The 26,585-nt window shown below is 34.3% G+C and overlaps 1 protein-coding gene across 2 annotated transcripts in view; it reads left to right on the top strand.

The window, feature by feature from the left end:
- ROCK1 (Rho associated coiled-coil containing protein kinase 1) overlaps window positions 1-26,567 on the top strand; it is a 153,870-nt gene extending 127,303 nt beyond the window's left edge. For both annotated transcript variants that reach the window (XM_037158389.2, XM_037158388.2), the window contains exons 23-33: window positions 1,180-1,345; window positions 4,829-4,922; window positions 5,492-5,580; window positions 7,020-7,208; window positions 8,048-8,207; window positions 15,153-15,223; window positions 15,431-15,519; window positions 21,850-21,928; window positions 22,072-22,333; window positions 23,012-23,219; window positions 25,037-26,567. In XM_037158389.2, coding sequence (XP_037014284.1) covers window positions 1,180-1,345; window positions 4,829-4,922; window positions 5,492-5,580; window positions 7,020-7,208; window positions 8,048-8,207; window positions 15,153-15,223; window positions 15,431-15,519; window positions 21,850-21,928; window positions 22,072-22,333; window positions 23,012-23,219; window positions 25,037-25,040 — 1,411 coding nt within the window. In that variant the 3' untranslated portion in view covers window positions 25,041-26,567. The remainder of the gene's footprint in view (window positions 1-1,179; window positions 1,346-4,828; window positions 4,923-5,491; window positions 5,581-7,019; window positions 7,209-8,047; window positions 8,208-15,152; window positions 15,224-15,430; window positions 15,520-21,849; window positions 21,929-22,071; window positions 22,334-23,011; window positions 23,220-25,036) is intronic.
- Window positions 26,568-26,585: the final 18 nt, after the last annotated feature.

Genomic DNA, 26,585 nt, shown 5'->3' with positions numbered 1-26,585 from the left:
AAATGCTGTCTCAGCAAAAAGGATTCTTTGATCACCGTATATAAAATATTGACCACATTTTATGTAGAAACCACATTCTTTCATCTTTCTTAATTCTTTTCTAGCATACTATATATTGTTCATTCTAACACCTTTTATTCTCTATGGCATACTATATACTACTTTTTTTTAAATGGCCTGTATTACCTCACTAATGTGTGTTTTCTGAGGTTAGCACCTATATTACTGCTACATGCCTTAATTCCTACACATGGTAGTATTCAGATAAAAATTGATTGAATAAATGAATGTCCTCCCTTTTTTAAATTTATTTATTTACTTTTAGTTCTAAAGGATACAATCATGAATGGAATAGCTTATTGAAGAGAGGCTCTTTGGAAAAAGAGCAGACAAGCTGGAGTGATCTGGTCCCGATTTGAATGTCAATTCTGAAAAACCTCAAAATGAAATTCCAAGGAACATTCCTAGAATAGTTTATAGTAGTTTGCAAATCTATTTATAAGTCTTTATAACCCCCTTGAATTTCAAAGCTGGAAGGGACTTCAAAAATAATTTAGTTCAACTGTCTTATTTTATAGGTTTAATTAAGTTGAGCTCCAGGAAGTGTGAAGAATGTGCCCAATGTCCCTGTCCAATTAGTTAGTGATAGAACAGGAATAAGGTCTTAAGTCTGGCCTCCATACTTACAAGTCAGTGTACCATGCTACCTTCCATTCCAAATCCAAAACAAATTTCTTTTTAAAAGTAGACTGCTTGTCATTGCTTATTACCTATCTTAGTTAAGCACAGGAGCTGATACAAGCTTAAAGAGTTCTTTTTTCTTTAGGTTATCGAAGTGAGAACTTACATTTAATATAAAGTTGGTAATGGATTCAGTTTATTTTAGGCAGTAAAAATTATTTTAATCATTCAGTGTGTTTTTTAACAAACATAAGCTTCATTAATTATTTAAAAATTAAGAAGAGATGGTAGCTGGATGTAGGATGTGCTAAATCTCAGATTCTAGAAGAGTTCATTTTGAGCTCACTCCTTGAGCTTGCATTATTTCATCGATCAGGAGAATGTTTGTGGCAATCACTGTGCAAGAGTGAAGAAGTTATAAGTTGTGCTTTTATGCATATGGTTAAGTTGGAAGAATAAACTGAATTTATATCCATTTCTCTTATAAATCTGTTGCAGAGAAACTCTTGCTACTCAGTTGGATCTAGCAGAAACAAAAGCTGAGTCTGAGCAATTGGCTCGAGGGCTTTTGGAAGAACAGTACTTCGAATTGACCCAAGAAAGCAAGAAAGCTGCTTCAAGAAACAGACAAGAGATTACAGACAAAGATCACACTGTTAGTCGGGTAAGTGGTGATAGTCAGGTACGTTATATAACTAAAAATTTAAATTAAAATAGTTTACAGCTTAAAGTTTAGGGTGAATGTGTGCACAAGTATAGTTCTGTACAGTGGTCAATCTGTACTCATGTGTACAATAGTTTATATAATTCAAAATAATTATTAAGAATTGACATTCAGTGTATTGGGTTTTTTCTTCTTCTGGCTATAGATCTTAATATATTTTATGTGAAGAAATGCTTAGTTTAAATTCATTTGTTGTATTATCTTAATACATCAGAACTATTTTATGGCCAGAGTTCTGTAAAATTCAAAGAAACTAATTTGGGATGAGGAATTCTTTGTGAGTATCTACAATCCATTATAGAAATATGAGTACTATAAACAGTTACCTATTCCTGAAATTTATACTTCAGTCTAAAATAGATCATAGGTCTAGAAAGGGGAGTTAGATTTTTCTTCTTTTGAAGACACCATCAAGTGCTCCAGTGTATGCAAAAGTGGGTTCAAATCCCAGTTTTGTCCCTAAGAAGTGACATGGTCTTGTCCATTTTCTTTAACTCCTCCAAGCCTCAGATTCTTTATCTATAAAACAGAAGTAATAACACTACTACACAGGATTTTCATGAACATCAAATTAAATGATAGACATAGAATGGTGAATACCTTCTAAAAGTAGACATTTTTATTTCTTTATTATATATTATTGTTTATGCTATTACAGTTGTCCCATATTTGCCCTCTTCTTTCCCTTCCAGCCAGCCTCCCCAGCTTCCTCAGGCAATCCCCACACCATTGTCTATGTCCATGGGTCCTGCACTTAGGTTCTTTGTCTACTCTATTACTTGTGCTACATTTTAGATCCCCGTGACTACTCTGTAACTACCAATTTGTACTTCTTAATCTTTTCACCATTTTCACGCAACCCCCTAGCCCCCCACTATTATCTGACAACCATCAAAACATTCTTTGTGTCTATAATTCTGTTTCTGTTCTGCTTGTTTATTTTGTTTTTTAGATTCAACTGTTGATAGACATGTATTTATTGCCATTTTATTCCTCATTTAAAAAAATATTTTATTTATTTAATTTGAGAGAGAGGGGACAGAAGGGAGGGAGGGAAACATCAAAGTGTGAGAGAAACATTAATCGGGTGCCTCTCACATGCCCTCAACCAGGGACCTGGCCCGCAACCCAGGTGTGTGCCCTGACAGGGAATTGAACTAGCAACCTTTCTGTTTGCAGGCCGACATTCAATCCACTGAGCAACACCATCCAGAGCTGTTCATATTTTTTTTCTCCTTCTTCTTCTTCATAAAGAAGGCTCTAACATTTCATATAATGCTGATTTGGTGATGATGAACTCCATTATCTTTTTCTTGTCTGGGAAGCTCTTTATCTGCCCTTGGATTCTAAATGATAGCTTTGCTAAGTAGCATAATCTTGGTTGTAGGTCCTTCCTTTTCATGACTTTGAATATTTCTTGCCCATCCCCTCTAGCCTGCAAAGTTTCTTTTGAGAAATCAGCTGACAGTCTTATAGGGGCTCCCTTGTAGGTAACTAACTGCTTTTCTTTTGCTCCTTTTAAAATTCTCTCTTTGTGTTTAACTTTTGGCATTTTAATTATGATGTGTCTTGGAGTGGACCTCTTTGGGTCCATCTTGTTTGGACTTTGTGCTTCCTGGACTTGTATGTTTATTTTATTCACCAAGTTAGGGAATTTTTCTTTCATTATTTTTTCAAATAGACTTCAAACTCTTGCTCTTACCCTTCTTTTTCCGGCACCCCTAAGATGTGAGTATTGGTATGCTACTATGTCTCCTAGGCTTGAAAGAGTAGCCTAATGTAAGTGTTCTGTAGGGTCCCTGAGGCTCCTTAGCCTGTCCTCATTTTCTTGGATTCTTTTTTCTTCTTGCTGCTCTAAGTGGGTGGGGGTTTTTTGCTTCCTTAGGTTCCAAATTGTTGATTTGATTCTTGGCTTCATTCACTCTACTGTTGATTCCCTATACATTTTTCTTTATTTCAGTTAGGCTATCCTTCATTTCTAACTGGGTCTTTCTTATGCTGTTGAGATCCTCTCTAAGTTCCTTGAGCATCCTGATAAATAGTGTTTTAAACTCTGCATCTGATAGATTGCTTTTCTCCATTTTGTTTAGTTATTTTTCTTGAGGTTTGTTCTGTTCTTTCATTTGGGCCATGTTTGTTTATCTCCTCATTTTGGTAACCTTCCTGTTTTTGTTATGTATTAGGTAGAGCTACTATGTCTCCTAGGCTTGAAAGAGTAGCCTAATGTAAGTGTTCTATAGGGTCCAGTGGCACAGCTTCTCCTAATATCCACACTAGGTACTCAAGGTATACCCAGTGGGTGGGCTGAGTACATCTTCCCTTTGTAGTTAAGGCTTGATTGTTGTTGTCATGTCCAAGGTCAGCCACTGCCTGTGTCTGTGCAGGGTCACACAGCATTAGCTACAAAGTTATCTGCAGATTACTGCTACTTGTGTTGGGCTTAGAGGTGCCCAAGAGGCCAATCTGTGAAACAAAATCGTCTGCTGCTTATGCCAGCCTGGGGCCATGTAGTAAGAAGTAGGGGGCTTGCCAAAGCCAGGTGCTGTTTGTGAGAATTTAGGAAATTTGAAGCATAGGCCAAGACAAGCCATTCACATGGTAAAGCCACTGAAAACAGCTTGGGTGGGCCTGAAAGTTGCATAGGGGAATCACTGGGGTGGGGCAGTGTGAGCCAGGTTGATGGAGCCTCAGATATAACACCCTCATGCAAACTCTGGGGGGGGGAGGGCTCAGAAAAGGAACAGTGGCCTTTGCCAGCATTTCTGTCTGGGAAAAGGCTGTCCCACAGCTCTCACCCTAATGCCAGGCAGTTCAGTTCCTCCCCATATGTTTGGGCCCTTCAAGAGGAAATGCTTAGGATTTCTGTCTTCCACAGCCTCAGTCCCTTCTAGTTTTATAGCCAGAAGTTGTGGAGAATTATCTTCCCGGTACTGGAACTCTGGGCTGGGACCCCTTATTTCTGAGATATCCCTCCTGATTTTTATCCACCACTCTTGGGTATGGGACCAGTCTGTTCTGCTTCTCTGTCACTCCTACCATTCTCTATGTGGTTTCTTCTTTAATTCTGTAATTGTAGGACTTCCATTCAGCCAGTTGCTGATGGTTTTAGACGGTGGTTATTCGATAGTTTACTTGTAATTTTGATGTGGTTGAGTGAGAACACAAGCCATGTTTTCCTGTGCTGCCATCTAGTTTCCAGTCTAGTCCTCTTTCCATTGTATTTTTCTTCCTTTTATTCATATGTATATGCGCATACACACACACACTCTGAAATAATTTTTGGAGTCTAACAATTGTTTCTACAATATTTTAATTTAATTATAGTCACCTATTTTAAATTGGAAACCAAGCATTTTTGTAGTTATTGCTTTAAATATGACTAGCAAAGAGTCTGTAGCTTAACCTTTTATGTGCTTTGTTTAGCTCGAAGAAATGAGCAACATGCTAACCAAAGATATTGAATTATTAAGAAAAGAAAATGAAGAGCTAACTGATAAAATGAGGAAAGCAGAGGAAGGTATGTAGGGTTTTTTTTTAATCATAATGTTAAATCAGTTCAGAGTAAATCCTTAGCTGTTTATATTATTTGTTAGGTTTTGGAAATATTTTTTTTCATATGTTAATAACTCTGTAGCCTGAAAAATTATCTCAGTAGAACTTAAATCTTCTCACTCCTAAAAACTAAATAAGGTAAATGCATGAGGTTATGGTATTTTAACTCAATGGGGGAGGAGCACATCCTTTCACAGTGTATATACGAGGTGGGCAAAAGTAGGTTTACAGTTGTGAGTATGCAAAAGTTTTTTCTTATATTATTCATTAATTATTATATTATTTATTCGTATTACAACTGTAAATCTACTTTTTCCCACCTTATATATCAAATCGTCACATTTGTATACTTTAAATATCTTACAGTTTTGTCAATTATACCTCAGTAAAGCTGAAAATGATATCTTAAATGAGGTTACTGGAAGTTCCTTTGTAGTATATACTGATTCGATAATTAAGGACATTGCTGATTTGGAGTGCTGAAATTAAACTAATTAATGTCATGCAGCAACATTTTATATAATTTATTGACAGATTATAAATTGAAGAAAGAGGAGGAGATCACTAATCTTAAGGCTGCCTATGAAAAGAATATCAATACAGAACGAACCCTTAAAACACAGGTACGTGTGCTCAGCCTTTTCTTTGTTTGCATTTGAGTGTCATATATCCAAAAGCTAATAGCTGCTTTTTCTGCACTGTTTCTTAAAACTGAGGTTGTAAGATTCAAAGTTTTCATTGGAACAAATAATGTCATAGTCTCTCTTCTTAAATATGGAAGATTTATTCAGGAAATAAGATTTCAATTGAGTTAAGAAAGTTAGTTTGTCTAGTCGTTTGTAAGAATGTGCTTTAGATTCTTAATTAAATTAAAAGGGACATTTGAGAGAAAAAGGATAAAGATTTTTCAAAAGCTCAACCACAATAATAAAGAAATAGAAATTAAAATGAATTATCTTTTTGACAGTCAAATGGACAGGTTTAAATGTATAATAATTAGCATTGGCAAGAACATAGGGAAAATTTATCTATATGCTTTAACAATGAAACAATAAAAATAACCCAACCACGCGTCAATGTACTATTGATAAGTCATGATACATCTATACTGTGGAATGCAGAGGAGCCATTGAAAATGAATGAAGCAGATTTACATGTAATGATATGGGCACATACAAGAATCAACCAAAGAATGCATAAATAAGTGGAACAGCAAATAGATGTTGCTGTCTTTCTCTCTCCATCTTCTCCAAAATCAAATATTTTTTTAAATTCTTTTCTTTCACTTTGTTTTAAAATTTTCTTTCACTTTTTTTTAACCCTCACCCAAGGACATTTTTTTCATTGCTGAGAGAGAGAGAAACATTGTTGCAAATAGAGAAAAGCATTGATTGGTTGCCTCTCATATGCCCCTGAACTGGGGATCTCACACACTCGGACTTTGGATCAAACCCACAACCCAAGGATGTGCCCTGACTGGGAATTGAACCCACAGTCTTTCAGTTACAGAACAGTGCTCTGACCAACACTGGTCAGGTGTTCCCCCACTGATGAGGGGGAAAAACATTTTTTAAAGAAAGAAACACATGTGGACACACATGTAGGTCCTCCAGGAAGCCTTCACTACTTCACCAACTCTCAGTTAGGTACTGCTCCTATGGTACATGCCTCTTTCTTCTTACTTACTACCCTATTGTAATGATTGCTTATCTAGCTCCTCCACCAGACTAGAATGCTTTGGGAGCATATCTGTATTTACTATCTTTATATCTGGTGCCTAGCATAGTACCTACATACAATATAGTAAGTGCTGAATGATTGTTGAATGATAAATGGCTTTGTCAGGCTTGTTTGGTTTTTACATTTGAACAGTGAGTTAAGTTAGGAATTGTTGTTAATTATGTATCAGTTGTCATGTCTCAAGCTTCATTAGGCTATCCTAATTTTCATAGACAAAAAAAATCCTCTTCCTGATTTTGAATAAAAAATACATTTTTAGTGGAAATTTAAATTGGATAGCTGCACTGTAGTTCTAACTAATAATGTTTTATTTTTTGAACAGGCTGTAAACAAGTTGGCAGAAATAATGAACCGAAAGGATTTTAAAATTGATAGAAAGAAAGCTAATACACAGGATTTGAGGAAGAAAGAAAAGGAAAACCGAAAGCTACAACTGGAACTCAACCAAGAAAGAGAGAAATTCAACCAGATGGTAGTGAAACATCAGAAGGAACTAAATGACATGCAAGCGGTAAGGTTTGTGTGTGTGCACACATAGGGTTATTTTCTTAAATTATTATTACTGTATTTACCTATTATCTATTAATCTTACTTAGATTATATTTTTCACATAAAATTTCATATTTTGGTTTGTACTTTATAATTTGATTATTATTACTCTAATATAAACTATGATATTGATAAACTAGAAAGATGCCTTGTTGCCTGTTAACCATTTTATCTTAAGTAATTTTTGCCCATTAGTATCTGCTCTTTGGTTTCAAACTGAAGTTGAGATATAGCTAGTATTATAGTGACTATTGTTGGAATAGAAGTTTTGATGTATTGGAGCTACATTTGGTATATTTGGTATGTTTATTCTCTTTGATCAGGATTTGCTTTTCTGAAATCAAAATACCTGATTGACTTGGTTATTAATAGCACAAAATTGAGGACATGGTCTTTAGTCTTTGTCTTAGATCCAAACATTGACTCCATCATTTAAAAACTTTACCACACTGAGAAGCTTTCTGAACCCTTTAAACTATTTCCTTTGGATCCCCCCAAAAGTATTTCCCATTGTTTTAACAGGTATTTATTTTTTATTTGTTGATGCTATGTTTTTAAAAAAACAAGAATATAAAAAATTCTTTTCAAAGGAGAAAAGGAGCTTATCCAAGCAATGTATTCCTGAGGAAGAGAACTTTTTATAGTTGTATTAAAATCTATAGTGGTAAAGCATTCGTGAGGTTTTCAGTAAATTTATATTTTTAGCCTCTTTAGATTACTTATATAGTTCCATTAAATTTTAACTTCTTGATGTTGGAAATTTGTATTTGACTCTTTATTTTTTCTTGATATTAAAAATAGCAATTGGTAGAAGAATGTACGCATAGGAATGAGCTTCAGATGCAGTTGGCTAGCAAAGAGAGTGATATTGAGCAATTGCGTGCTAAGCTTTTGGACCTTTCGGATTCTACAAGTGTTGCTAGTTTTCCTAGTGCTGATGAAACTGATGGAAACCTGCCAGGTAAGAATATTTCTGTTACTTCAATCAGTTTTACTTATTTTGTGGAAATTAATGTATATTTCTTTCATTTGATATTCTACCTCTTGTCATTTTGTCCATAGATCTTAAGAAGGAATTTATGTTTCTGGTAGCCAAAGTCTCTTGACGTTTGTATACTTAGTGCATTTTATGGAATGAAATTAGTCATGAGCAGTCTTAGGCTATTACAATAGATCTGAGAGGCTCTACCTGAATAGAGATCTGAAGAACTTTCTCAACCTATTTTGAGCAGCCTAACTCCATGATGAAAGTTAAAGCTGCTGCAACACCCCTTACTATTTAAAACAATGTATATATTTCATAAGTAGCAGCTCTTCAATGTTTTACATATTTTTTTGTGCTAAACTAAGAACAGTACTTAATCAAAATCATGGCATCTTTATATAGAAGTGTACGTAATGTGATAGTGATAAACTTCAATCAGACTTTAAATTTTAATTTTAGAGAAATAGGTAACAAGTGTTAGCAGTTGCAGACAAGGGGGCAGGGAGTCAAGTAAAGGCAAAAGTGAGTGGCTAGTATTTTGGGCTTTTATTTTCTGTTTTTTCTCCAGTGGAGAATCATTTAAAAAATAAACATAGCTTCATTTTGTGGTTAATTATAGTGCAAAGTATAGTATACATCTTTTTAACAAATGAAGTTAAAAAGTATCTATGAGCAATACACATAGTACAGGTTCAAATAACAGTAAATAGGTTATATATGTATTATATATGTATCTTTGTATTAAAACATGCATTACAAATTTTAAAGGCATATATATATAAATATATATACATACACACATTTGATGTAAGATGCATTCTTAATTCAGGGTTTTGGAAGTTTTGTTACATAGTCATAAATTTGAAAATATATTTTAATTAGTATATTTCCTGAATAATGCATGAATAGAGATATTTATGAAGTTCAATATTATAAGGATTTTATTATATTACTTGATATTAGAAACTTGATGAATTACTTAAAAATTTTTTACATTGTCTTCTTGGCCCCAAGGAAGTAGGACTGAAAGTAGAGAGCAAATTCATCTCTTATTTGTATACCATATAATCCCTGCCCTCATTCTTCTGAGTGACTTTGCTCAGAATCGGGGACCTGGGAAAAGAAGGGCGGGGAATGAATATTTCTTATGCCAGTGGTCAAGGAATTTCTTCTGTTTTCTCAATTTTGGCTCTTTAAAACCTCAGGCCTGGCCCTGGCCAGTGCAGCTCAGTTGATTGGAGCATCCTTCTGTAACCAAAGAGTTGTGGGTTCGATTCCTCATCAGATCATATTAACTAGGTTACCAGTTCAATCCCTGGTCCCAGCATATATGGGAGGCAGTCAATCGATGTTTCTCTCTCACATCAGTGTTTCTAGCTCTCCCTTCTTCTCTTTCTTCTTCCCTCTTTAAAAGCAAAGAAAAAATAATCAGGTAAGGATTAAAAAACAATTTTTTAAATAAAATAAAACCACCTGCCTGCTGAGAAACTTGTATGTGCATATTTTTATCAGAGGATCACTTTGGATTTGAAAGTAACCTCTAGTTTGAGTTGTTTGAACATCTTCCTGAAATTTGACTTACTAATTTAGTAAGAGTTGACTTTTAGAAGTGTTTGGCTACATTCTTTCAATTGTTGAATTTAGTGTAAGTTAAATAACCTGACCAGCTTTTTGTGTCTTTATTCCATTCACTTCCCTTTAACTTTGTTTATAATGTCTTATTGTGCCTTGGTTTTATTTTGTATTAAGTTAAACATTTCAAAGACTGATCTATGTAGAAGATCTGAATTGAAAGATGAGTTTGGGGAACCTCTAAAAAGTGGAAGGTGATGAGTTTTATCTGTCATTCTGGTTTGTTCAGGAGGCTAACTTCAAATGGTCATCAGATGATTTGATTGGTGGATTTAGGAATCCATTTAGATTTCAGAATTCCAATCTAATAAATCCACTTTGGAGTCAGTCAGGAGAGCTTTTTAAATGTTTCTACTGGCTCCATGTTGAAAGTTAAAGCTGCTGCAACACCCCTTACTATGAGTATATTACTTATCATAGCTGAGTATGTTCAGAGATTTTTTTTTACTTAATGTTTTCAAAGTCCAACTGAATGAGAGAAAATATTAAAAGTATTAGTGTTCATTCTCCATTGCTGTAAAAAGGAAATCAGTTAAAGGACCTTTTTCCATATTACTGTGTTCTTAGTCTTAAAACTTACAAAGATCTCTGCAATGTTATACTATTGATTTTCGTATTGGAGGTAGAAATTATTGGGTAATCTGTCAATGTTATTTTACCTCTCTGTGTGTCATTTTGCTAGTAAACTGAAAATTTGTGTTAGATGTATTATTTACTAGATGCCTAAAAATGGTCCCTTGCAAATAAAGTTTAGGGTTTGCGGTCATATTTAGGAAGAATTATTAAAGAATTTTTACTTTATTCTTAATTTGAGAGAGTTACATACAGTTCAGGTATCAGAAAGATTTTTCAAAAGTAATGACTAATGATTCAATTGACCTATTTTAGAAAATCAGTAAATGAATTAATAAACTACAGGCTAAAAATGACAGGGCTTTAAATGGAATGTGTTTATTCAACAGTTTAAAGGCCTTTTGAGATATGGATCATATTTTTAGTTCAATGAGATGGCTTTTTAATTAATTGGGCAGATGAACTGATAAATGACTTTGAATATTTCTCTTAGATTTCATCATTTAATATGAAAAGTCTCAGTTAATTATCTTATTTACTAGAGCTCAGTTTCTATAATCTTAGTGGACATTTTATCATTAACTAAATCAAACCTCTAAGTTTCCCAACTCTGAAAAGCTTAGAAAAAAATTGTTATTTCTTCTGTGGCATATAATTTTAGTTCTTAAAATTACTTGCATTCTTTTATTTCTTTTATGTCTTTTTCATCCTTTTGGCTGTGTGGCAGGTTCTGGCCTAGCACACTGTGTGAATATGAGATCACCCTTAGAGTTAAGGTTTTCCTCTTTGCCTTTATGACAAAAAGTCTAATGTAGTAAATGTCTCTCCTTCCTTATTTTCTTTCCTTCTTTTGTAACTATTGACCTAAAAATATAAAAGTATTTATGAAGCATTAGGAGAAACACTTGGTATCAACATCCATTAATATTCATTATCTATTGATTAGCTGCATCATTCTCTTTCCATACAGCTTTATCTAAAAATGTACAATTTAAACCTTTAATTGGTGTATTTTTTATGTGTTTCCAAGTACTTGAGTATATGAGAGTTTGTGACTTTGTCCAACTATAAGTAGTGATTTGAAGGTAATTAGTGCATCTGACTTCTTAAGCATTGATTGATTTCATTTTCTTTTTTTATATCACCTCTGAATATAATTAAAATATGTTGGAATGATTCTCTAGTTCTGTTTCTTAAGCATTGTATGGTTTATCCAGGTAAACTTTGATAAGTAAATTTAACTTTGATGTTTAAATTGGTTGTATTAAATATTGATTTACATGTAGTTAGCCTTTCTTTTATCTGGGTAAAGGAGTTAATTGCTGATATTGCAATAATACACATTGAATTTTTTTGTAAGTTAAATTTGCTCTACAAATACAGAAAATATGGGGCCAAGTTGTTTTTGTACTTCTATAGCAATTTATTAATGATAACCTAGATTTAGAAGTCATCAATATTTCTTATTGTGGAGAAGCTGATTTCTGTGTTTCTGATGTAAAAGATGAAATGTACTGCATTATATTTTGATTACCACTTACAAGTGGTCATGATTTTAAAGGTCTTTCTATATTAAAAAAAACTAATAATTTAACTTGCATCTAAGACAGAAGTAGAGGAAACAGAAGAGAAGCTAGTATGTATTTTTTATTTTTTATTGCTGAGCTTAATTCAGCTGTTTTTCTGAAAGTAATTCACCAAAAGGAAAATTTAAAATTCTCTTCCATAACATTATTGTTTTTAATTGGCAAAAAAAACCCCTACATATCCTCTACATCTTTCATTGAGTTCTAAATTTCTATGTTTAAATTACAACAAATATAAAATTGGGCTTATATGGTTCATAAAATGCCTTTGGTATATAAAATTTCTATTGGAACACTAAAATGACAACCAAAGTCATAACATTGTATAATAATTCATTGAAAATACAGCCCTGGCTGGTGTGGCTCAGTGGATTGAATGCCAGCCTGCAAACTGAAAGGTCGCTGGTTCAATTCCCAGTCAGAGCGTATGCCTGGGTTGCCAGGCAGGTCCCCAGTTGGGGGCATGTAAGAGGCAACCAGTCAATGTATCTCTCACAGATTAATGTTTCTCTCCCTCTCTTTCTCCCTCCCATCTCCTCTCTCTTTAAAAAAAAGTAAATCTTTTTAAAAAGAAACTATATTAAAGAAAATAAAGAAAACACAGATTATGACATTTAGTCTCAAAAAATAACGGGGGGTGGAGTATTTAGGAATATACAATTTTGTGTAAATGCCAAAATTTCAATGGATTTCACATCTTTTATTTTCAGCAAATAATTACCTGGTATTAAATAGATTTAGGAGTAAGAGGTGCCTTTTTTGGCACACTTGAGGGAAATTTTTTTTAGCAATAACTTCTTTGCTTTTGTAAGAATATTTGTCAGTGATCACCTACTTTCTGCATGTTACTTAATATAAAATTGCCCTTTGGTTATTAATTATAAGCATTATTTATAGAGATGACTGGCTATTTTTTAAAAAGCATAATTGCAAAATAATCAAAAGATCGTTATCAGGTATTTCCTCCGTGTGTCAGATGCAATGGGTTATATAAAAAAGTGTTAGGATATGATCCCTGCAGTCTCAGAACTTACTAAGGAATTATCTAAAGCAGGAGTGTCAAGCTCATTTTCACCAGGGACCACATCAGCCTCACGGTTGCTTTCAAAGGGCTGAAATAATTTTAGGACTGTATAAATGTAAGTACTCCTTAACTGTTAAGAAGTTGAAATTACATTCGGCTTTTGAAGGCAACCATGAGGCTGATGTGGTCCCCAGTGAAAACGAGTTTGACACCCCTGACCTAAAGAAACAAAATAACTATTGAGGGTAATTATTAAAAAACAGTATCTAAGAAAAAAGCTGAGAGAAGAATGGGATCATGTTGAACTGAAGGTTCTCATTATTCCCTTCACTTTAACAAGTACAAATTAGGTGAAAGGGAATAACAAAAACAAATGACATAAATACGTACATGGAAGAGCTGGAACAAGAACATGACCCCTGATTCAATTATCTGCAAAGCTTGTTAAAGGACAGACCAGCCACCCTGGCTGGTGTGGCTCACTTGATTGGAGCATCCTCCCATAAACCAAAAGGTCATGGTTTCGATTCCCACTTATGGCAGGCACATGCCTGGGTTTTGAGTTCAGTCCTGTTGGGGTGCATAGGAGGGGCAACTGATTGTTGTCTCTCTCTCTCTCTCTCTCTCTCTCTCTGTCTCTGTCTCTTTCCCTCGCCCTGCCTCTCTCTCCTCCTCTTCCCCTCATCCCCTTTCTCTAAAAATCAGTAGGCATGTCCTTGGATGAGGATTTAAAAAAAAAAGGACAGAACAGCATTCTACTATAGAAACATAAGCTCAGATATTAGCTGCCTGGGCAAAACCTAGACCTTTGACACTTACTAATAGAGTAGCCCTAGGCAAGTCAGTTCGCCTTGTTAAGCCTCACTCTCTTCATGGTAAATGGAAGATGATAATAGAACCTATTCTGTCCTATATTTCTAGGAATATTATACTCTGTAATCATGGGATTATATAATTTTCAGATGAGATATTACTTGCAAAAAGAAATGTTCAGTAAGTTTTATCTATTGTTAATAATTTTACTGTAAGACTGAGCTGTTTTACAAATTTTATGTGGAGAAAGGCAAAATTATATTCTGATTAGATCATGATAGGAGCCATAATATAATATCACACTATAGTATTGTATTTAAATTTGGTTACTTTTCCAATCTTTTGTATTTCAAATATAAAATATATATACAAAGGCAATTGAATACTCTAATCTGATATAAAATAACCATTTCTAATGGAATCATTTTTTCTCCTAAGTATTTCTAATAAACATTAATTATATTTAAACAGTAGTAATAATTACTATAAAATGCTTTGATATAATTAGTCAAGGAATTCCTGGTATGTACAGACTGGTGAAAATATTAATGGTTGACCAATGAAATCTGTATTCTTTTGTTGTGTGTTAAATTCTGGTGCCACAATTAGTTAGAAGGCTTTATACCTCTTTAGTTTAATAAAAATTACAGCTGGACTTAACACTGGAATTAAGCAATCCACCAACTAATTTTGGACAGTTTTATTGATATTGTTATGGGTGTTTTACCAAAAAGTTTATCAGAATATTGTACTGAGAAAACAAATAAAATGCTTGTCTCTTATTCTTTATATCTAGTTGATTCTACCTGCATTCCTAATTTATTTATCTTCTATTCTTATCTTCTGTGAGTAATAGGACACTTCTGTACTTTTGCTTGCTCTTGTGTAAATTATGGCTCTGATTTGTTCCACTTGCTGCATATTTTTTTTGCTAAATATTTTTATATGAATGTTAAATAGTATTTAATTAAAGTCTTCTTTATTATTTCCCATTTAAGCTGTAGTCCATTCCAGTCTTGCCTGGCTCTTAAGGGTACTATTGTTACTTCATACTTTCATAACTGAGTACTAAACGTTAATTTTATGGGAAAAGTGGCTTGGAAATTTTTCTGCAGTCTTTGTTATGTCCATTAAAGTTGATTTGTGTGATTGAAGCATGAAAGAGCAAATTATAGCACTTGTTCATTTAGCTGTGTTAAAATGCCTGTTGCTGCATGCCGTCAGACAACTTATAATAGCTTTTCCTTTTGTTACAATTTTAAGACTGAATACTATATATTCTCTTTCTCCTAGAGTCAAGAATTGAAGGTTGGCTTTCAATACCAAATAGAGGAAATATCAAGCGATATGGCTGGAAAAAACAGGTACCAAATGGCCTCATTGTTTTGTAATTGATATTTTGCTGATATATTTACTTCTAAAGCTTAAAACTTATATGAACTGCTCTATTATTAGCATTGATTTTAGATTTATGCAATATAATTTAGACTTAAGTGGCAGATAGTATGCCTATTATTTTAAATTGAGTTAATGGGGTTCTTATACTTCTTTCCCCTTTTTTCTCATTTCAGTATGTTGTGGTAAGCAGCAAAAAAATTTTGTTTTATAACGATGAACAAGATAAGGAGCAATCCAATCCATCTATGGTATTGGATATAGAGTAAGTTGCCTTCGATTGAATTTTAAGTCAATTGAGTGTTAACTTCCAATGATCAATTATTTTTAGACTTAATTCATTTTATTTATTTAAACAGTGTTATCTAATTTTAGTTTTTTCTTACATTTAAATAATAACTTTATATTAAATCTTACTTTACCAAATGTAAAAAAAAAAATTTGCATGACTGATTCATGTATTATTTTTTATGATGTATTTTATTGATTATGCCATTACAGTTGTCCCATTTCTCCCCCTCATTCCCCTCCACCCTGCACACCCCCTCCCCCCACATTCACCCCCTTTAGTTCATGTCCATGTCTCATAAGTTCTTTATCTTCTACATTTCCCACACCTCTCTTTCCCTCCCCCTATTTATTTTCTCCCCACCATCTATGCTACTTATTCTCTATACCTTCTCCCTACTTCCACTCCCTCTTCTCTTTCCACTCCCCTGTTGCTAACCCTCCATGTGATCTCCATTTCTGTGGCTCCACTCCTGTTTTAGGTGTCCGCTTAATTTGCTTTTGTTTTAGGTATGATTGTTAATAACTGTGAGTTTGCTGTCCTTTCACTGTTCATATTTCTTATCTTCTCTTTCTTAGAGGAGTCCCTTTAACATTTTGTATAATCAGGGCTTGGTGATGATGAACTCCTTGAACTTGATCTTATCTGAGAAGCACTTTGTCTGCCCTTCCATTCTAAATGAACGTTTAGCTTTCATTTAGAGCAGTCTTAGATCTAGGTTCTTGCCTTTCATGACTTGGAATACTTCTTTCTAGCCCCTTCTTGCTTGTAAGGTCTCTTTTGAGAAATCCGCAGACAGTTTGATGGACACTCCTTTGTAGGTGACTGTCCCCTTATCTCTTGCTGCTTCTAGGATTCTCTTCTTCATTTTAATCTTGGCTAATGTAATTATGATGTGCCTTGGTGTGTTCCTCTTTGGGTCTACCTTCTTTGGGACTCTCTGAGCTTCCTGGACTTCCTGGAAGTCTATTTCCTTTGCCAGATTGGGGAAGTTTTCGTTTATTATTTGTTCAAATAAGTTTTCCACTTGTTGCTCTTCCTCTGCTCCTCTGGTACCCCTATAATTCGGATCCTGGAGCATTTAAAGATGTCCTGGAGGTTCCTAAGCCTCTCCTCATTTTTTTGAATTCTTGTTTCTTCATTCTTTTTTGTTTGGTTGTTTCTTTCTTCCTTCTGGTCCACTCCATTGATTTGAGTCCCAGCTTTCTTTCCATCACTGTTGGTTCCCTGTGCATTTTGCTTCATTTCACTTAGTATAGCCTTCATTTTTTCATCTAATTTGCGACCAAAATCAACCAGTTCTGTGAACATCCTGATCACCAGTGTTTTGAACTGTGCATCTGATAGGTTGGTTGTCTCTTGTTTGCTTAAAAGTATTGGCTCTGCAGCTTTGATTTGTTCTTTCGTTTGAGCCATAATTTTTTGGTCTAGTCACACCTGTTACATTGAGGGGTGGAGCCTTAGATATTCACCAAGATGGGGCAACCCAGTGGCTGTGTTGTGATGCTGTATGTGGGGGCGGGGTCAGAGAAGAAACAGTGGCATTTGCTCCGCTCATATTTCAGTCCCCTCTGCCACTTTCCACAAGCAAATTGTGCCCTTCTGGTGTTGGTTCCTGGGTGGATGGGCTTGTGTATGTTCCAGGACCCTGTAGGTCTCTCCAGCAAACTCTCCTGTGAGGCTGGGAGTTTCTCCTAGCACCTCCACCCCCACAAGTGTTTTAATCAGTGCTTTTTAGACTTTGTTTCCCGTCGCTGGAGTCCTGGGTTGTGTGGTCTGTCTTGCTGCCCGATTTTTGTCTTGTTTGTCTGCACATGCAAATGTATGACCACAGTCAGCTAGAGGCCTTACGCACCTCACTGGGTCTGCTCATTGCCTCCCTGCGCCTGGGGTCTGCTAGCCCCACGCCGCCTGAGCACCTGCCTGTGCACCCACGTCTGCCAGCCACAGCTTTTTCCTGCCTCAACCCCTCTCCACCAGCTACCAACTCCGCCCCTCTTACCGGTCTGGATGAATGGTTCATTGTTGTTGGACTTCAGTTTTCTGTCCTGATTGTGTTTTTGTTGCTAAATCTTTGTTGTCCTTAATTTTGGTTGTATGAGGAGGCACAGTGTTTCCACCTATGCCTTCATCTTGGCTGGAAGTCCCCTGATTCGTGTATTCTAAAGACAAATTTTTTATTTCAGGGCTTATTGGTTTTAAGTTCAGAAAGCATCTTAAAAAGTATATGATTATATGGTCATTTTTTTAAGGGGGGGTGAGGGAGAGAGAGGAAAAGAACAAGAGAGAGAGAGACATCAGTATGTTGTCCACTTACTCATTCGTTCATTCATTGATTTTTGTATATGCACTGACCCAGAATCAAACCTGCAACCTTGGTGTATTCAGAGGATGTTCTAACTAACTGAACTGACTGAGCTACTCAACCAGGACTTGATTATATGGTGTTTTTATTTCTTTGTTTGTTTGTTTGTTTATTACAGATTTGTGTATTTTTAGACAGAGGGGAAGGGAGGTAGAATGGGAAAGAAATGTCAATGCGTGGTTGCCACTTTTACGCCCCCACTGGGGACCTGGCCTGCAACCCAGGCATATGCCCTGAATAGGAATTGAACCCGTGACCCTTTGGATCCCAGGCCAGCACTCAGTCCACTCAGCCATACCAGCCAGGGCTATATGATGTTTTTAAAAAAGAAATGTAAATGTATCTGTTTTTTTTAAACAATAGATCAAAGAGGCCTGTAATAAGCTTAGGTATTTTCCCCTTGCATTCATTCTAAAGCCATTTCTTATTAGCACTGCTCCCTGTGCTATTGTATAGGTTGTATAGATTATATAAAGATGATTAAGACAGTACCATATTTAAGAAGTTTATAGACTAGTTGTAGAAAAGGTAAAACATATACAATAAAAATTAAATTAAAAGTGAACTGTAAGCCCTGGCTGGCATAGCTCAGTGGATTCAGCATGGGCCTGCGAACCAGAGTGTCTCGGTTCGATTCCCAGTTAGGACATATGCCTGGGTTGCAGGCCAGTTCCCAGCAGGGGACACATGAGAGGCAACCATACATTGATATTTTTCTCCCACTCTTTCTCCTTCCCTTCCCCTCTCTTGAAAAATAAATAAATAAAATATTTTTTTAAAGCGAACTGTAGTGGGTGCTGTTCAAGAGAAGCATAAACTTAAAATGAAGTATTGCCATTAGAATTAAACATTTGTGGAGCCAGTTACAATTAGAATGTAAAAAGAATTTAGCAAATACCTGAAGAGTACTGATATTTTGTTTCCTATTTTTTTAAAAAACATTACTTGTGAAAATTTAAATGATCACTGAAGTAGAATAATACATAAACAATATGAGAAACATCATATTTCAACTAAGTTAAGTACTTTTTAAATCAGAGGTTGTACTTGTTTTACCTTTTTATTGACATATGATTTTCATGTGTTAAAATAACATACATCTTAAAAGTTCTGTTCAGTGATTTTTGTAATTGTGAATACCTATATAATCACCACCCAAGCCAAGATAAAAAAACATTTCCATCATCCTATAATGCTCACTTTTGCATCTTCTCAGGAAAAAAAAATCTGAATTCTATCACTGATACTAATTTTGCATATTCTACAACTTAACATAAATGGAATTATATAGTGTGTGCTTTTGTGCCTGGCTTCTTTCACTCAGCTAATGTTTTGCTTTATGTAGCAGTTGTCTGGGGTTTTGTTTTTTGTGTTTTTTTTTACTGCTGAGTAATATTCCATTGAATGAATGTACCTCAATTTGTTCATCCATTGTTCTGTTGACAGACATTTGGGTTGCTTACTGTTTGGGACTCTTATAGACAGACTGCTATGAACATTCCTTTGGGGGACTTAAGTTTTCATTTCTCATGGGTAAATATCTAGGAGTGGAATTCTGGGTCATAGAGTAAATCTGTGTTTAATCTTTACCAAAAAATCTACAAGCTGGTGGATTTTTTGGTAATCTTTACCAAAGATTACCAGAATCTGGTGTGGCTCAGTGGGTTGAGTGCTGGCCTAAGAACCAAAGGGTCACCAATTCAATTCCCAGTCAGGACACATGCCTGGATTGCAGGCCAGGTCCCCAGTAGGGGATGCACAAGAGGCAATCACACATTGTTGTTTCTCTTCTTTTTCCTTCACTTCCCCCTCTCTAAAAATAAATAAAATTTTTTTAGAAAAAAAAATCTACCAGATAGTTTCAAAATTGTTATACTGTTTTATACTCACCAGTAATATGAGTTTCAGTTGCCTCACATCCTCACCAGCATTTGGTGTTGTTGGTGTTTGATTTTTTTCTGTTCTAATGGATATGAAACACAATCAAGAGGGGATAAATGGTGACAGAAGGAGACTTGAATTGTACACCTGATTTGGCCAAAATGTTTGTTTGTTTTTTCCATTACGTGGCTCTAATAGTGCTTAGTTGTCTTTAACTTCATTTGAAACAATTTTGTTAGATTGCATTGTGACAGCTGTTACATCAGCATGTATTTTTAAAAAAACATAAAAATTGGTGAATTTTTGTATAGCCATTTTAATATTGAAGATAGAAGAAAATATACAATGTTTTTGGCATGTTATACTTTATTATTTCAAAAAAGGTAAAAACACAACTGAAATGCGAAGAAAGGTTAGTGTAGTGTATGGAGAAGGTGCTGTGACTAATCAAATGTGTCAGAAGTGGTTTGCAAAGTTTCATGCTGGAGATTACTTACTGGATGATGCTCCATGGTCAGATGAACCAGTTAAAGTTGATAGTGACCAAATTGAGACATTAATTGAGAACAGTCAACATTATACTACACAGGAGACAACTGACATACTCAAAATACCCATATTAATAAAGTTATTGGTAAAAATGAAAAGTGTGTCTTTTATGGAAAAACTTAAACAGACTTTTTGGCTAACCCAATATATAATTTTGGTAACCATTGTCACCCCAATAAATTCAAGAAAAAAAGAAAATGCTATCTCATTGTTTTAATTTTGTATTCTTCTCATGATTGATTATGCCAAGAATCTTTTTATACACATATTGGCTAGTTGTATGCCTATTTTTTTAAGTGTCTCAAAGTCTTATGCTCATTTTTAATTTGGGCTGCTTATTTTTTTAAGGTTGACTTATAGAAGTTCTGTGTGTATGCCAGATATAAATGCAATAACAGAAATATGTAGTGCATATGTTTCCCAATACACAGCTTATCTGTTAATTTTCTTTACCGTGTCTTTTAACAGAGACAGTGTATCAGATTTTTAAAATAATTATTGTCTTTTGCAATCTATCCAAGAAATTTTTTTAGGATCTTTATTGGTCTAGATTTTACAATTAAGTTATGATTGACCTCAAATTTATTTTTTATTTAAAAAGAGGTAGTGATTGAAGTTAGTTTTTTCCCCATGTCAATATCTGATTGGTTTTTTTCCATATGAATGTCTGTTCCAACACCATTTGTTTTCATATATTGACTTTGAATTCACTAATCTTGCTTTTCACTTATTTTTATAGATTTTTTTAAATTTCACAGGGCTTTTTTTATATATACAATAATTTCATCTCCTGTGTGCAGATTCTTAAGATCACCACCACAGTCAATATACAGAACAGTTTCATCACAGGGATCCCTCTTTCACCCTTTTACAGCCACAGGAATTGTCTTTTCTCCACCCCTCCCTAATTCCTGGCAACTGTCAACATGTTCTCCATTTCCATAATTTTGTCATTGCAAGGATGTTACATAAATAGAATCAAATATGATACAAACTTTTGAATTTTTTTCACTCAGTGTAATTCCTCTGAGATCCATTCAAGTTGTAGTTTGTTTCTTGTAGAGTAGTATTCTGTAGTATGGATGTACCACAGTTTAACCATTCATTTGGATTGTTTCCAATTTTTTGGCTATTATAATAAAGCTCCTGTGAACATTCATGTACAGATTTTCACATAGATATAAATTTTTACTCTCTGGAGTAAAGACCCAGGAGTATAATTGCTGGGTCATATGGTTAGCACATGTTTAGTTTTATAAAAAATTGCCAGAATGGCTCTGCAATTTTACATTTCTGCCACAGTTGTATGAGTGATCTGGTTTCTCTGCATCCTCATCAGCATTTGCTTTATTTGTATTATTTTTAAAGTTCTGATAGGTGTATAGTGATACCTACTGTGGTTTTAATTTGCATTTTCCTAATGATTAATTTCTCTTCAAGAAATGTTTGTTTATATCTTTTACTATAAATGAGTTTTATGATGGCCTATACTATATTTATTTTCATTTTAGTAAATTGTTTCATGTTCGACCTGTAACCCAAGGAGATGTGTACAGAGCTGAAACTGAAGAAATTCCTAAAATATTCCAGGTAAAAATTCTGAAATTACTAAGTATATTTTGTGAAGTAGACATATATATATATATATATACCAATGCTTTTATACATTTGAAATGTGTATGTACAAATACAAAGTCTTTCTACTTTCTTTCTTCTACCATTCCTGAATATAGATACTATATGCAAATGAAGGTGAATGTAGAAAAGATGTAGAGATGGAACCAGTACAACAAGCTGAAAAAACTAATTTTCAAAATCACAAAGGCCATGAGTTCATTCCCACACTCTACCACTTTCCTGCCAACTGTGAGGCCTGTGCCAAACCACTCTGGCATGTTTTTAAGCCACCCCCTGCCCTAGAATGTCGAAGATGCCATGTTAAGTGCCATAGAGATCACTTAGATAAGAAAGAAGACTTAATTTCTCCATGTAAAGGTAAGGCATGAAATTTTTTACAAGTTAGAGAATTATGTCCCAGTAACTTTTTCAAGTGTAGCTTTTTCTATACCAAATTGAAAAGAGGTTATAAAAATATTTTGGTACTGGTAGAGCAACGTACAACTATTATTTTACAGTTATAGATTTAACTTAGTACATAATGTCTTTAAAGAGAATCACCCCTTGTGTTAAAAAAAGGGGGGGGGATCACTTAGAAATTATTCTAAATTGAAGAAAAGACCTATAAGTGAATTCCACTATAGTTTGCTCTTGAATTTTTACCTCTGGCTTGTTTTCTTTTTTATCTAGTTTTCACTGCCTGAACCAGCATGCTGTGTCAGAGACAAAATGTCTAGTTTATGAGAGGTAGCTAGGGGGAAAGGGTACAAGCTACAGCTATTTTAAGGCAAGGAACTTGTGTTCTAAAAATACATTTGTTTCACTTCTGCATTTTTTATGTTTCTGATTTGACTTTATTTTTTTATTAGTTTATAGTTAATGTGTTCTTTTTAAATTTCAGCCTTAATTAAGTTAAGGAAAAAGAGATATTGTCCAAGCTTAATTAAGCATAGTAAATCTTTTCAGATTTTAAGAACTTTTACAATTAGGCATTCAGTAGAGTTTTTTTTTAAGATTTTATATGACTTTAATTGTACTCTTTTTCTCTTAACATAGTAAGTTATGATGTAACATCAGCAAGAGATATGCTGTTGTTAGCATGTTCTCAGGATGAACAAAAAAAGTGGGTAACTCATTTAGTAAAGAAGATACCTAAGAATCCGCCATCTGGTTTTGTTCGTGCATCCCCTCGAACACTTTCTACAAGATCCACTGCAAATCAGTCTTTCCGGAAAGTAGTCAAAAATACATCTGGAAAAACTAGGTAAAGATTGAAATGTTACTCTTTTGGAGAGCGGGATGACAAGTAGTAAGGGTGGGGGAGATTAAGGGGTGGAGACATTGAGCATAAAGGAAAAAGGACTCATGGACATGGACAATAGTGTGGTGATTGCTATGGGGAGGGGGGATAAGGGGACTAAAGAGTAATGGAGAAAAATAAAACAGGGATTAAATTATTGAAAAAACCATGAAACTGATTGAATAACACCCACTAAAATTTAAATCTAATTGTTATTTTCCCATAAAGAGCATCATTTATAGCTAGGTATTTATATATGACTTGAAATGACTTTACAAAGTAGTATAATTGGTTCCTATGAAAAGTTAACAATTTTATAAATGTAATATTTTTTTAGTTCCATGTTAAATTTTGTCACTGGTTGGTATAGCTCTTTAACATTTGAAAAACCTTGTGGCTTACCCCCTTTTTAATATAAATAGATTCATATAAAACTTTGCCCATCTTTTATTCTTAACTATGTTGGCATAGTCTTTTTAGAACAAGAATTATTTGGTATCATCAGTGACTATGGTGTTACAAATAAACTTCCTAGTTCAGTATCCTTTTGTGGGGAGGGGTTAACTGGTTTTGATGGAATTTTTTCAAAAATATCTGTATGCTATAAAAACAATTATAGGACATAATTAAACCCTTTATATTTATTTTTATTATTTAAAAAATATTATTTACTGCCCTGGCTGGCGTAGCTCAGTAGATTGAGCGTGGGCCTTGGAACCAAAGGATCGCAGTTCGATTCCCAGTCAGGGTATATGCCTGGGTTGCAGGCCAGATCCCAGCAGGGGACGCATGAGAGGCAACCATACATTGATATTTCTCTCCCTCTCTCCTTCCCTTCCCCTCTAAAGATAAATAAATAAAATCTTTAAAAATATTATTTACTGATTTTAGAGAGAAAGGGAGAAAAAGAAAAACATCAATTTGTTGTCCCACTTAGTATTCATTCATTTATGGGTTAATTTTGTATGTGCCGTGACTAGCACATACATATGGGATCCGTGCCATAACCTTGGCATATCGGGAAAATGCTCAAACCAACTGAACCTGGCCAGGATCTAAAACTTTTCTTGAAGAGAGGTTATGATAACTCATTGAGTTCTCATTTTGATGTGACTAAGTGAGGTTCAAGGGAATTCGACAACTTGCACAATATCACAGCTAACTAGTGGCATAGTCAGGATGGGATCCCGTTTACATCTAATTATAAAGCCTTTACTTTTTCTCCTGTACCAAATACCAGCTTTTCTTGGAGTGTCATCTTTATATTAAGAAGGGCATTTGACAATAGAAGCTGAGGTCTATTTGCTTCTCTGGTACTATCACCGAGGTCTTCCCAGCAAACTTAAGACTATCTTTAATTCTTCCCATTTCTTCACTCCCTGTTGTCAATAACCAACTCTAATTCTTAGAAGAGACATACCCATTTTTCTTTCTGTATTCTTCAGCTGCCATACTACTCCAGTGTATTATTGCTTTACTCATGACTTATCTCTGTAGAATCCTATATCAGCCCCTCCTGTGTAGGATAAAAGCTGGATATAATTTTATTTAAGATTGACCAAAAATAATTAAAAATTGATTATTATAGCTTTGTAAAAAAATATATATGTATATATATATAGTAGAAGCAAAAAGGAGATAACACAAAGTATATTTTTCTATTTTCTTGTTCTTCAAATTTTGTTTATTAATTGTTAGATATAAATGTGTTGTAATTTACCTTTCTCTCCAACAGAGTGCATTTTTTAAATTACAGTTTTTTCTCTTTTTCCCACCAACAGCTAACCATGCGGCCTAGCACCTTGTGGAATTGTGTGTGATGCTCCGTGATAAACCAGGCTTCTTTAACCATGCAGAGCAGACAGGCTGTTCCTTTGACGCAATATCACAGGCTTCAGGGTTGATTGCTGTTACTCTGTCATTGCTTTGGCACAAAAGCACATCGAGGGGTTTGTTTTTTGTTTTTTGGGTTTTTTTTTTTGCGAGTTTGCCTACAGGTAGATTAGATTAATTATTACTATGTAATGCAAGTACAATTGGGGAAAAGCTTAGCTAGATATATATTTTTTAAAAAGGTGCTGCCTTTTGAATTTCTAAGAAAATGCCTGTCAATCATGATAGAACACAGTTTCCTCATATGAGTGAGAGGAAGGGACTTTCACTTTTAAGTGGAATGGCCGTCACTATCAAGATCAGCTCATGGAAGGAGTAAAGAAAATATCTCAAAATGAGACAACTGAAATTTTTTTAAATGACTTCAGTTTTTGTGCTCTTGCAAGACTATATGAAACTATTTTTAAAAAGCAGTGATATCACTTGACTTCCGTGCCTCACTGTGGAATTTAAAAGCCTTACTGTTGTTTGCCCATGGTGGACTTGATGGAGAATAAATATTTTACATTATGCTTTACAAAATACTGTATGTGTTTCAGAAAGTTTGTAGATTGGGGAATGGGAGAAGGCAAAAAAAAATTACATTTAATCTATGCATTTTTGCCAAGCCATATTGAGTTATTTTACTACTAGAGACATTAGAAACTAACTGTACAAAAAAAAAGTTTAAAAACATTTTGTGGGGTACATCATTTCTGTAATTGTATGTTATTTCTTTGTGGTTTTAAGTGATAAAGACATTAAGTTAACAAACATATAAGAAATATATGCACTGTTTGAAATGTAAATTATTCTTAGAACACTTCAATGGGCGTTGCATTGAGCTTTTAGTGCCTTAATTTGAGAGAATTATTTTACTGCCATGACTAAATATAGAAGTCTCAAAAACATATTTTCAAAAAGTATGTGTGTCAGTGGGTTTTCATTGAATAATTGGTTTAATTTTAAATATTTAGAGGTTTGTTGAACTTTCATAAATTAAGTACAATCTTTGCATCAAACTACCTGCTAAAATAATGAATGACTTTATAAAACTGCAAAACATGTAGAAAGTTGCACCAGTATAAAAGAAATTTATGGCAATACATCTGTGATGTTTTCCAGTTAACATAGGAATTACCAGATAAATACTGTTAAACTCTTGTCCAATAACAAGAGTAGATTCATATGGGTAGTATGATTTATTGTTTATTTTTTTAACCAAATACCTCCTCAGTAATTTATAATGGCTTTGCAGTAATGTATCAAATAAGAAGCACTGGAAAACTGATTCGTCTCTAGGATGATATGCATGTTTCAAGTGGTATTGAAAGCCGCACTGATGGATATGTAATAATAAACATATCTGTTATTAATATGCTAATGACCCTGTGCTCATTTAATGAGAAATAAAAGTAATTTATGGATGGATACCTTTAATGTTGACTGCTATGGTGT

This window comes from Artibeus jamaicensis, unplaced genomic scaffold (assembly GCF_021234435.1).
Source record: "Artibeus jamaicensis isolate MK-2021 breed Jamaican fruit bat unplaced genomic scaffold, CSHL_Jam_final contig_354, whole genome shotgun sequence".
NCBI classification, from domain to species: domain Eukaryota; kingdom Metazoa; phylum Chordata; class Mammalia; order Chiroptera; family Phyllostomidae; genus Artibeus; species Artibeus jamaicensis.
Note: the sequence above shows the minus strand (reverse complement) of the source record. Positions and strands in the feature narration are given on the sequence as shown.